General features: G+C 34.7%; 1 protein-coding gene across 1 annotated transcript in view; it reads left to right on the top strand.

The window, feature by feature from the left end:
* CNTNAP2 (contactin associated protein 2) overlaps positions 1–13,431 on the top strand; it is a 1,050,597-nt gene that overhangs the window by 460,493 nt on the left and 576,673 nt on the right. The window contains exon 4 of the mRNA XM_062510213.1: positions 1,762–1,909. Coding sequence (XP_062366197.1) covers positions 1,762–1,909 — 148 coding nt within the window. The remainder of the gene's footprint in view (positions 1–1,761; positions 1,910–13,431) is intronic.

The raw sequence follows: 13,431 nt of genomic DNA, 5'->3' as shown, positions 1-13,431 counted from the left end.
TTTTTCATTCTTATTCTGTTGCTGTCCTGTGGAACACTACCTCTGAGAAAAGTCTTGGCTAATAACATTCCCAGTCTTTTTATTGCAATGCGAACTGAAATATTAAGCAGTTTACAGAAGTCAGTATCCAATACAAGAAGAGAAATGGTATATAGAACAGAGAATTTTGGAGTTGGGCTCATGAGACAGTGTTTTACAGATAAATAAGCCATTTTGGTAATTTTACCAGTTTGGGTTAAAGAAAAAGCATGATATCTGACAATAATATTTAAATTATTTAATGAGATTAATAATCTGAAAAACTTGTTTAATTTATATAGGTTTTTACACCTTTTTTTTCTGAAATAAAAAAGTAGTTTTGCAAAGAGGTTTCTTATTGTAAAATTATATATTTTATTTATTTTTTAGCCAGAAATTCATTCCCTCTTTTAAAAACATCTTCTATTAGAGATGTGGGTCTAAATTATATTTTTAAATCCTATTGGCCAGAAAAGATTTTACAGAAATTGTGCATAATTTTCAAGGTACTGTAAATTGATTTTTCAGTCTTGCAATAATGGATTTTGGCCTGGTATTTGCATTATCCACAGAGCATGTATTATTGCTCCCCATTTATTTAAATGAAGGCGGTGTTTAAAAGATACTGTTCTGCTGGAGCCCAAATGGAATGTGTTTTATTAACCTGGGACTGTCTTATTCTCTGTTGACTATGTTTATGCATTCAGCAGAGCTTACTGATTAATATAGCAATAGGAACCCTTGAAATACCAGGTACCTGCTGGGATCAGCTCCCCTTCTGAAAAAGGTCTGGTAAAGCACAAGTCAAGGTGCAAATTTGGAGAGCTGCAATAAAAACTATTGTGTATGAGAATCTTTTTCATTAATAATTTAATTGAGTTATGTAGAAAATTTAATGTCTTCCTATTTCAGCCTTCTTTGACCATAACACTTCTAGGAAATTTTTAAGAAACCAAGTAAGCCCAAACCAAAACGATCAGCAAACCTCAACATTTAATAGGGGTTTGATAAGATTATACCAAGCATCATAACATTAAAACATTTCCAAATGGAATTTGATTTGCTCTTGAACTATGGAGCACTACCTTGCATGCTCAGTAAAATATACATTTTTAAAGGAATCAAAATTTCTATTCCCTCCATAAAGTTCTGTGATTCCTAGAACAAGAAAACAGGCTCCTGCTCAGCAGGATTTTTTTGTCATTGTTCAGTGTATGCTTTCCTTTGTCTTCCTTTCAGCTCAGAAGAAAGAACTGTTCTCTTCCTTACACCACTCAAATATATAAGTACTTCAAAGACACTAATTAATGACTCTTACTAACTTATTTTGGAGTGTCATTTTCATCATTTAGCACATCAATAGCTGCAGCACAAAAAAATTTAAGGTGAATGTAACTGTTAACATGCTATAATTTTGTGAGTCCACCAAAGAAGGGATCCTGTGCATCTTCCTAACATCTACCACATCTGGGTCTATTATGCATGGTACAAAATAATTATTCTTCTAAGACCTACTTTTTGAATAAGCAGTGTCTGAGCATATAATTATCCATTCCTATAACTGTAAGCAAAAAAAACAAGTTTTATCTCTTTCAATATTTTGATAACTATAGTTTGCAACAGTAATCCTTATCCTTTGGTATTTCGCTCCACTATTGATACTTATTATAGGATTTCATATGTATTTCTTCAGATGCCAACCTTATAGGCTCTAGAACTGATTTTTTTTCTTCTTTCCCTTAGGCATTTCCTGGAAATACAAACTCTGACAGTGTGATCCGGCATGATTTACAGCATCCAGTTATTGCTCGCTATGTAAGGATAGTTCCTTTGGACTGGAATGGAGAGGGGCAAATTGGGTTAAGAATTGAAGTCTACGGTTGCTCCTACTGTAAGTTTTTCCATGATGATCCATTTTTTTCCCCCTAAATAAAAACTCTCTTTGAATTTTGGATTAAATACAGATGTCAAAGATTTTTACCTTAGTTCCAGGAGTGCTAGTTGTGTTACCCAGAGCTTCATTAAATATTTCTTGGAACTTTAATTTTGAGTTTATAGTTTGTTCTTCTCTGGAAGATGCAACATTGGAATTTCCAATAGTGCTTTGAAGTTGCTCCTTTTCATCTTCATGTTTTCTGTTGTAGAAGGCTTTGGCTATGTACAAGCTTGATTGAGACATTTGAGGAAGAGATCATACTCAAACAAATGTGATGTTGAGTCTTGAGAGATTAAATGGAAACAGGATGTAATTTATTGCCTGCTACAAGAGATAAAATTAAAGAATAAATAAGAATTCTATCAGAATATCCCAGATTGTCTAAACATGTTTTACTGAGATATTTGAGTATTAGAATGTGACTTCAGAATTTCTTCTGAAATTCAACTAAGCAATGGTACAAGTGCTTCCGTAGTTAAGAGCAGATCTGACAATGCTTTAAGAAATTAGTTTCTAATGTCTTCCTTTAATTCAATCCAGACAGTGCTTAAGTCTGCAAATCTGCAAAATTGAGTTTATGATATCCTATGTCTATGCATTTTTTAGGCAATATCCTGAATTTGTTGGTATTTTAGCTGGAAAATATTACCGAAGATTTGTGTTTTAATAATGAAACTTCAGAATAAAGTAAGGAAGACTCATCATTGACTTCAGTGGGTGACATAAGACCTACTGGAGCCTTTTGCCATTCTGAATAGCAAAAAAATCTGTGATTTCAGTTGGGTTTTTTATTTTATTTTATTAGATAATCAAAGGACTCCATACTTTCATTCAACACCAATAGAACCATGAGGAATAGAGTTTTGATATTACTTTTCTTATTTCCATACAATGAATGTTTTAAAAATGTATATTGAATCAGAGAATTTCCCAACAGCTGCAGGAACCTAGTTGAGAAATCAAATCAAACTTGCTGTGGTATTGGTGATGCCATATACACATGGTTGTTTGAAATATTTGCAAATATACAAGAGAAGGACCTGTTGCAATAAGTCAAAGCATAATGGTTTTAAACTAATAAGGAGTCAATTTAGATTAGATATAAGGAAGACATTTATTAAAATGAGCATGCTAGAACACAATAACCATTTACCCACAGAGATGGTGGATACTCCATCCCTAGAAACATTTAAACTCAGGTTGGTTGGGGCTCTGAGAAGCCTGATCTAGTTGAAGACATCTCTGATCATTGCAGAAGGACTGAGCTAGATGGCCTTTAAAGGTCCCTTCCAACCCTAACTGTTCCATGTTTCTATGATATCTGTTGCCTGAGGAACTGCAGGTTACACTGAAGTTAATTCTTACTCAAAGAGAATTGAGCTTCTGAAGCATTAGGTACAACTCTGATTATTCAGTACAGGGCTCTTAATAAACAAGTGTTTGCCATCATACTGCTAAAATGTTTTATGTGCTGTTTTAAGTATACCAAACACTACAGCATGGCTAATTTTCCAGCATAATAAATACGTGCTTCTAAGTATACCTCCTTGCTTGTAAATCAAATGCAAATTCAGGGGTTTTATACAAGAAACCAACAGCTAGTTTACTGTCAAATATAACTCTCTTTAACAGAATAACAGGGAGCAGAATCAAACAAGAAACTCCATTATATTTGCTGCAATATTTACACATAAAAATGCTAAATATTGCAAATGAGCATTCTATTAGATGAGTAGACTAAATGCTGTAGGTATGCAACAATATACTTTTAGAAGCTTAAAGTAAATGTGAGAAAAAGTAAAACTCGGCTTGCTAACAAAATTATTTTAGTTGTTTAATGAAAAGTTGCTTGCTTGCTTAACTTTTGGGAGAGAATAAAAAGCGTCTGCCAAGGGCACAATGTACAGAACCATAAAAATACAGATAAAATCTGTATTCACAGAAGAACTAAGGTAGTCCAATATAATTTCATAATTTTACTGAAAGAGTATTACTGGTCTGTTTGAATTAGAAATTATTAAAGTAATGACTGGAGATTTAAAAAATGTAAGATTAAAAATAATATATTCTGGTTTTATGTGTAAAGGGACTTTTATTTTTTCGACATCTCTGCTACAATGAAGTGTGGTTTTTACATGCAGAAATTGGGCTGCTCCCAGAATGGTATCAGCAGAGAGCAGCTGATGGATGAGAAGAAAAACAAAAAAAAATCACTGTGTAAAGAGAGAGGAAGGGAGCCCTTTTTGTATGGATACTGTAAACAGGGAGTGTTGTTTACAAATTCCCAGGTTGTCTTCAAATGAATTATTTGAAGCCAGGCGTAAATGCTGCACCTTTCCATGTAGATGTGTCCTTTGGCAGAGGCCAAGTTTCTAACCTTTTGAAAAGAAGTGCATATATTTCCATATAAATATAAACACTGCCATTAAGCAGTATGATTTGTAGATTAATCCTGCTGTCATTTAAGGAAATAACAATTTATTTTTTTATTTTAGTTAATAAATTATTATATTCTTTTATTTAGATGTCTTCAGAGAAAAAAAATCAGATTTTCTCATATTGCACACCCTTGTTTAATTTAAGAAGTCTTCCCTTCTTAAATTGGGAAGCCATGGACAGTGACTGTAAGAACTCTTTCTTTGCACATTGCTGAAACCTGGTCATTAGTCTCAGAACTTTAAGAAAAATGCTTCCTCATATTGAACTGCTTATTCAAACATCAGATCACTAATTGCCATATCTCTGGTTCCTATTTGGTTTGTATATGCATATCAGATTCACATTTAACTTTTTTGTACAAGGAGTGAAATCCAAGTCCTTCTTTGCCCAGCAAATCAAGCTTAAAAAGAGATGTGTTTTTCAGAGAGCAATTAGACTTCATATCTGTACCCTGAAGAAGTTAATAATAGCATTACCAAATCTTCTTATTTTAGTTTTGGCTTTCTTAATGTTAAAATCTGTTCTGTCTTTTAAATTTCATCTCTGTATTTTGTGTAGTTGAGATCTGTGGGGTTGTCTTCTTCTAACAGAAGAGTTCACAGAAGTCACCAAAAAAGAATTAGGGCCTTACTGTACAACAGAGTTCAGAATGAAATCTGTTTTGTTTCTTTTTCCATAGTGGAAAACTAATTATATCTTATTAAAAAAAATAAAATTGGGTAAACAACTTGCTTAATAGTTAAATTAATGAAGAAATTGCATGAGCAAAATAAACTTGAAAAATCACAACAAATAGACCAATATATAACATAAAAGAAACACTTTTTAGTTAATGGGACGTTTAGCTTTTATTTTAAAATTATGAATTTCATAAACCATAAAGGGGAAAACAGTCTTTACACTTGAAGCAACCTCATATATCTAAAAGCAAGTCACAAAGAAATCAATATAACCAAAGTCAAAACATCCACTGAAATCAGTTAAATGAAAACTGATGGCCAAATTTTATTTCTGCTCTTTTGAAGACAGAGACCCATGGCACATGATATGGATCTTCCACCATGTTCACTTCCATTAATTTTTGAGACAAGCAGCAAAGTCATGACATCTGGAGGCCATGAAAACTACCATATAGTACTTTTACTACTGATTCATGAAGATCATAATAAGATACCACAGGATCATGGCCATATGAATAGTTCCCTTAATCTCCATCCTGTGGCAGATAAATGCCCACAAAAAAACAGTCAATAAACATATTATTGCACAGGCTTTGGCTATGCTTTTCAAGGTAACTGTAAGAAGCCTTCTGGGTCATGAAATCCTATGAGTGGAAAACACTCCTGATGCTTTTATTCATACAGGAGTTTTTATATGGCTGTGCTGTTTTTCTGGATCTGAACAGTACATTTGCATCTTTCTGATGCAACTGCACATCTGATGGTAAGAATTTTCAAACTCCAGATGACTCACTTCTGAATTGTGGGATATACTTGAAAAAAAAACCCAACACTTGGATATGGCAGAAAGGCATGCAAATATTGAATATACTCAAGGCAAATAGGTGGCAGGAGCAATTATAAAGCTCCATAAATGGTTGCAGGCCAAGCTGTTTACATTCACTGACCAGTTCTATTTGCTAATACTTAGGAAGCAGTGGGACTGAACAAATGTCACATGACCTGTATTTGCAAATCTGTTTTTTTTCAGATGTTAGCTCTACTATGTGTACTACTATGCCAAATATTACTGTTTCAGTTTCTTGATTAGTGACTGGTTTTTGGTTTTGTTGTTGTTTTTTTCAGAGAGGGAGGGAAAAGAAGGAAATATAGTATGCTCAGTCCCGTGGTTATTAATGAAATAATGAATTTTCCTATGGTGAGCATTTGCTCTACAAGTCGTAAAGTGAACAAAATTTAGGTCATGGAATCATGTTACAAGAACTAAAATAAGATTTGGAGATGCTTTTAAGGAGTGAGTCACATGAATATTTGCAAGAACATTAGGAAGTATAGAAGTGGTAAAACCTGTGGGCTGAACAGGTCTTTTGGGCGTTGTAGTTAATCTTGTTTGCCTGCAGTGACGTTGAGTTAAAACACTGTTTCCTTTGACAGTTAATTCTGCATTCAACTATACTTAGCTGCTAGGAAATTTACTTATTTGAAATCTGCTGAGCTTAGTTTCGTGCTACTAACTAGGCACTAACTAACTATCCATGTCTCACTCACTGTCTCCCAAGGTTGTCATACACACTCAAAAGAGAAACTTCCATATTGTCCAGAATAATCTGTTGCATCCAAATAACAAAACAGCTGTTTAAGGTAGATGAGAGACCTCCTATGTGTTTGATTTTTAGCCTTCATCTTCACAGCTCATCAGTGGCAAACATAGCTTGATATTCTTCTTCTGACATTAACGGTGCATGGATGAATACTCATATCTAAACTATGGAGAGTGAGGGAAAGGAACTGTCAACTTTTTCTTTGCAAATGTTTAAAGATCTGGTTGAATTTGTGCTCTGTTGGTAAGTTTGCTTCCTTGTTAGTGTATTTTTTTCTACCTTTTTGTCAGAAAAGTGGTTTGATTTTTTCATAAGGTCATGAAAATGGGCACCTTTTATCCTCCAAATAGTCTCAGGTCATGTTAGTAGTCATTTAAGAATAGAGTTTTTAATCTAAGACCAAAAATACCCTCTGTCTTTATACATATTCTCAGTACAGACCGTTCTTCTCTATGGTCTTTCAAGGAAAGAAGAGTTGTGATTGTTCCTATATACATATTAATGTATACTGGCATGAAAAATAAGTGAGAACATGCTTCAGTCTGTTTATTGCCTTCAGTTGGTATCACTGACAAACATAGGCCTCTTTTGGTAGTAGATATCACTTAAATTTTAAAACAATTTTTAAAAAGTTGTGTTTTGATTGTTGGTGGTGTTTTTTTTTTCTTTTGTTTTGTTTTGGTTTTGGGTTTTTTTTTTGTGCATTAAGAAATAAACTTCTAAAATCAGAAAAATCAGGCTAAAACAGAAAAAAATTATTTCCAAATACCTTAATGTTTAATTTTAACTTTTTGGGTTTTTTTAATTGAATATTTCAGAAAGATTTGGTATAAAAGGAATTTTTAGTAAAAAAAAATTTGTTTTTTTCTCCATCTTTTTGTTAATCAGATGCAATATGAGGGTTTTTTTTTCCTCTCTCAATTTTTTGTATCCAGTACAAAAAAAAAAGAATAAAAATCCATTATTTTCCACTTGTAATTTTAATGAGGCTACTGGCAGATATTCTCAAGCACCACAGCTTTGAGAAGTGCAACAACCGTGTGTGTTTTTTACAGGTTCATTTGTTAGCTGGCAATGAAAGTATAATCAGTGTGCTGGTTTCAACTGTGGCAGAATTAATTTTCTTCACAGTAGCTAGTATGGGGCTGTGTTTTGTATTTGTGCTGAACACAGGGTTGATAATACAGGGATGTTTTTGTGTTGCGAGCAGGGCCTGCACAGAGCCAAGGCCTTTTCTGTTTCTTATACAGCCACACTGGTGAGAAATTCGGTGCTCTATGGGAGGCTGGGAGGAAACACAGCCCGGGCAGGTGACCTAAATTGGCCAAAGAGACATTCTAGGCCGTATGGCATCTTGTTCAGTATATAAAGTGGGGAGAAGAAAGAGGGGGATGTTTGAGGTGATGGCATTTGTCCTCCCAAGTAACCATCACACGTGAGGGGCCCTGCTCTCCTGGAGATGGCTGAACACCTGCCTGCCCATGGGAAGGGGTCTTTGAAATTTTTGTTTTGCTCTGCCTGTGTGTGTGGATTTTGCTCTCCTTATTAAATTATCTTTATCTCAACCCATGAGTTTTCTACCTTTTACTCTGCCACTATTTTCCCCAATCCTGCTGGTGAGGGAGTGAGTGAGTGACTGTGTGTGGCTTGGCTACTGACTGGGGTTAAGCCATGACAATCAGTTAGAGAAAAACATGTATATTTTGTATGAATACATGACCCACCAGCTTGTTCAGTCATATTCCTACAGAGTTTTTGATTACACTTAAATATTTTTTTAAATCGTTCATCATCTCCTTTAGAAAAATGTAAGCAGCTGGCTTGTTTGAAAAGGTTATTTTAATTATTTTTTTGCTGTGGAATGAAGGAAATTTTTCCGCTAGTGTATAAACAGATTTTATGGCCAAATTTGATAAAGTCTTGTAGGGTTTGATGAATTTTTTTTAAGGTCAGATCTGGCTGTTGTGTAAAAAGAAGCAGACTAATGTTTTCTAATCAGTTTTCCAGCAGCTGCCACACACACCACAGAAGGGATCTTCCATACAGTGGTCTGTAACCAGTTAATAGGAAGATGGAGATTTGAAACATATCCTTCAATAACCATCTGAAACCATCAAAACCAGAAGCAGAGATAGAGTGTGCTTTTACACAAAGTAAGAATGGTAGCATTTAGGTAACTACGGTCAAAAATTTCAGTCTAATCCCAATAGGCTTGCCTTTAATCTTTCTTTTTGCCTGAATGAAGGCTCATGATGGCTGTGCCCAGCATTATTTTCTTGCATTCCTGTAAGTGGTGATTGATCCATTTGTCCATGGTGACCTATTCACCAGAGAAATCAGGTAGGGCGTTTTTTCTTTCATGAAACAAAAGAATTCAGCAGATTTCAAGCTATAGGTCTTGGTTCTACATCATTGATTTGGAGCCTGAAGGGCCTCACTGATACTTTTTTTCTTGAATGTCTGAAAAAAAAATATATTAAGGATGCAGTTACTCCAGACCCAGTTCAATTTATTCTGCTTTTTCTCAGACGTCTGGGTGAAGATGATGCATATTTTTTTTTAGGCATGTCAAGTAGAGTCTTACTGTGAGTAAATTCTTATTTCCTCTCTGCCAGAGGTTAGTGTTCTCTGATTAGAAAGTGCACATATCAAAGAGTCAACATTACTGACAGGAAGAAAACAAATTTAACTCTTCATAGTAATGCTTTTATAAGATTAAAACAAGCCTTGGTGTATGCATGTAGTATATCCCTAGACAGAGGTATGTTTCTAGACAACATCCCTATATTTCAAAGGTGGATTCTGATCTTCATGAGCATATCCTTGGAGAGTTAGGTCATTCTGATGCCAGTTTCTCCCTGAATCCTCTAAAACAGGGGAAAAGTTCAGGTTTTTCCGTCTCATAAAGGTGGCATTGTATGGCCCTTCTCTAGTGGCCAATAAGGGTCCCCTCACCTTTCAATCACTGCTGCTTTTACCCTTCAAAAGAACAAAAGAGTACAGCTGGAAGTGACCTACAATAGTCCAATTGCTTGACCAATTCAGAGTTAACCAAAACTTAAAGTACAGTAATATTAAAGACATTATTTAAATGCCTCACAAACACCGTAGCTCTATTAACTGCCCTCACCAGGCTGTAGGGGATGGTTTTTAAAGCTAAACTGAAGAACACATTGTCCTGCTCCTGCCTGTATATGCACGTTCTCTTAATGCCTGTGAACATCATCTCTGAAACAGTGCCAGAAAAGTAAAATGAAATCCTGTTTCCAGTTGTAACCTTTGTGTTATGTCTTTCAGAGACCACTGTCATTTCAGACAAATATTAGCATTGTTATTCAACTCATGGTGAGTGCAGGGAATGGAATAGAACAGAAGGGAACAGAATAGAATAGAAAGACATAACAGCTATGTTTTGTTATGCCCAGAGTTCTTCATGAGAAGCTACGACCCAGATCTGACAGGACCAACCTAGAGAACAGGTCTCTGCAGTGCAGGTGGCAGGGACATGAAGGAGACAGTGCCAGTGTCATTACAGCTCTGAGACAAGGCCACAGCTTTCAGTTTATCCTATGTGCTTCTCATACTGCCTCTGTTGGTGTACAAGCATTTTAGAAGTCCTCCCTGGAGCAGCATACATTTCCCAAGAGTGCTTCCACCCTGGGACAGTGCCTTGTCAACCCTTGCCTTACCTTCAACTTTCCTGATGGTATCCCCATCCAAAGAAGGAACATTCACCTTTCTGTCCAACCTCTCCTTCAGGTGCAACTAACTACCTGCAGTGTCCTGATGGCATCTATCCAGTCCAATAATTCTCTTTCACTAAAAGCCTGTAAGAAAATTAATTTTTGGGTGTGTTTCTTGTACCAGTGAATTATACTAAAATAAACAAATATTTGGCATAACAAAACAACATCCTAGGTTCAAAAGCTTCGGTTCTGAGGGCATCAAATGTCTCATAAGCTTACTGAGATTGGATTCTTTGATGCTTTTCTTTTAGTCTAAGTATTTCTAAGGCTGTCACAAGAAGTTATTTATTCACAATAGAAGATGAAGTGTTCTATGCAATGTGTATTGAAAACAGTGTTAGGTCTATTCAGATGTAGACCTTTTTATTAGATTTGACACAATATTTTAGGCTCCATGATGCTGGAGCATTTGTGATTTTGTTCTGACTGTACAGCAAAACAATGGAAATATTTTCTCTTGAATACAGTTCAAGTTGAAGTACTTTTGGTTTCATCTGGATATTTAGATGACTTCCTAAATTGCTCATTGAATAGAAAAGGCTTAGAGAGTTCACTTATTAAGTACCTGTTTGTACTTGGTGCAGCTTGAGGTGAAGGAAAATCTTTTAAAGAACAATGGTTGTGATTTTTTAAAAACGCCACTGTGCATCAGAGATGATTAAAATCTTTATAGTGCCCTCTCTTTGCTATACTGAATGTAATAATAATAAAATGGATGTAGAAATGTGAGAAAAAAAATTAGCTGTCTTTTAAAGATTAAGAATTCATGGGACACGTAGAATTTGACTGTCATTTCGGAATTCATGGTGGAGCTGGTCAAATACTGGAGGAAAACTTTAAATATGTTAGTAAGTTTATGCACATAAATTTGCAATTCTGTTTTAACATTTCGCAAATTTTCAGTGAAATGACAATGACAAGCTAGAAGCTAAAATGACAGCTGTAAGCAGAGTGAAAATTCACATACAAATTTGGATTTAGTCTTAGTATTTTCGTGGTGACTTGAATTCTGAGATCTACATTAATTAAAAAGAACTTAAAGTTAAGTTATATGAACTGTAATCATATGCACATGTACTTATTTCAGGTATTTAGTCTGATCTGTTTCTAAACAAGCAGCTGTCTTTCCAATGCTATCTAGAAACTTAGAAAACCAAGCCCTTTGCATAAGTGCTTAGCAGTTCTATAAGTTAAAAATATATCTTTAATATTGAAGAAAGCTATAGAAATTTTGAAAATAATGTAAGTCAATCCAAAAATGAGAAAAAAGAGTGATTTTTATACCTTCTAATTCTGTATATTCCTAAGATTTTATCAGTCAGAATTTTGCAGCTTCATATGAATTGCTGTTGAAAAATAATTAATATCTTAATAATAAATAATAAATATATTAAAAAAGAATAGCTTATGGGATAGGATCTGATCCCACAAATCCTCTAGAAACTTTCTTGCATAGTAATATTTCTATCTTTGTATTTCCAGATTGACAAGGTAATTGGAGTTTAATTCTGTTAGTAGGGACATGTTCTTTATTATTTTTTTTTCCTAATAGACCAGATATATATTTAATTGTCATCTCAGTCTTGGATGAATTGAAGAACTTGAGAAACTGGCTTTCTAAACCACAGCTATAAAAAAGTCCTTGGAGGGTCAATAATTTCCTTGCCTAAAAAAAGCCCAACAAATTGGTTAGGAAGAACTGCAATTTTTGTACCAGACCTATATGCAAGGCTGGTGATGCTTTTTTTGTAGTGATTTGTTTCAGTAATTAGCTTTGTTTACAGTGACTCAGACCCAGGGTATTTTGTTAACTGGTAATGAATCAGTAAAGAGAAGCAAACTTTAAGTAAACATATATGGGCCAAAGAAGGTTGTTGCTCATTTTCTTCAAGGTGGGAGGATGTTTTTGTATTTGTAGAAGATGTTGGCAATAGTGTGATATGAGAAAAGCCTGCTGAGCTTATTTCTTAGAGTAAATGGTTTTTAAACTGAGATAACAGTTCTAATAAACATCCTCAAGTAGTGCCCTTTTATTGACTGCTGTTCCAGAAGAGTCAAAAGGAAACTAGTAAAGCCCATGTTTCAGCTGTTTATCAGTTATCATTTATCATTTCTCTCACTGACTTAATTTTTCTCTCCTTTCCATTTTTAGTTGTTTTCTCCAAAAGTCTCTTCTATGACTTAATTGTTTTGATTGTCTGTAGTTTCCTGATTCCAGTCCTTCCTTTTCTAATTTTTCATAAGTACAGCATGAAAAACAAGGGAACATTCAGGATTTTTTTTGAATTTTGAATGACAGCAGAAATGCACAGTCCTTTTCATACATTTAGATACTGAATTTGTGACCAGTTTGTGAGTACAAGTTAATTGCCTGGAAGTCTTCACTTGTGGAAAAATCTTAGAGTGATTTCAGTTGAACTATTTACATAATCAACAGTTTTGTACCGCAGCATCATTTAAATTTTTTCTATAATATGGATATGAGACAGTGGGTAGTGTTTGGAAATGTCAGGTTCTGGATGTATGATAAACTTGAAAATCAGTTGGCAGAGATTCACCCCATTCAAAATTCAGCAAAGGACTTCCATAAATTTAAGAGTAAGATTATTTGTAGCAGCATCAGGGGGAGGCATTTGTCATTGTTAGTTCTAATTTAATTAATCACAAGTATTAATTGTATACAGCATTGTGTTTGGAGGAAAACTAGAAGGATAATTGCCCAGGCACTGAGTAGGCCTCTGCAAGCCTAAGGTAGGTCATAGGAGAAATCACCCAATTTGAAAACTGAAAGAAGGTAGCATGTCTTACACAATGCTGAAGATTTCTACTAATTTGAAATAAATTTTGGAGGTAACAAAGGGGAAATAAATCTGTTGGCAGTTTTTCCACTGCACACTTTTAGTAAGACCTGGTGGCATCTCACCAAAGGCAGTGATGATTAAATGCTTACACCATTTTCATGCATTACGTGCAGGCAAGACTTCAAATCAAACAGATCTCTGAGTTATGTG

The sequence above is a fragment of the Cinclus cinclus genome, chromosome 1 (genome assembly GCF_963662255.1).
Source record: "Cinclus cinclus chromosome 1, bCinCin1.1, whole genome shotgun sequence".
In the NCBI taxonomy this organism is placed as follows: domain Eukaryota; kingdom Metazoa; phylum Chordata; class Aves; order Passeriformes; family Cinclidae; genus Cinclus; species Cinclus cinclus.
This window is presented reverse-complemented; position numbering and strand designations above follow the sequence as displayed.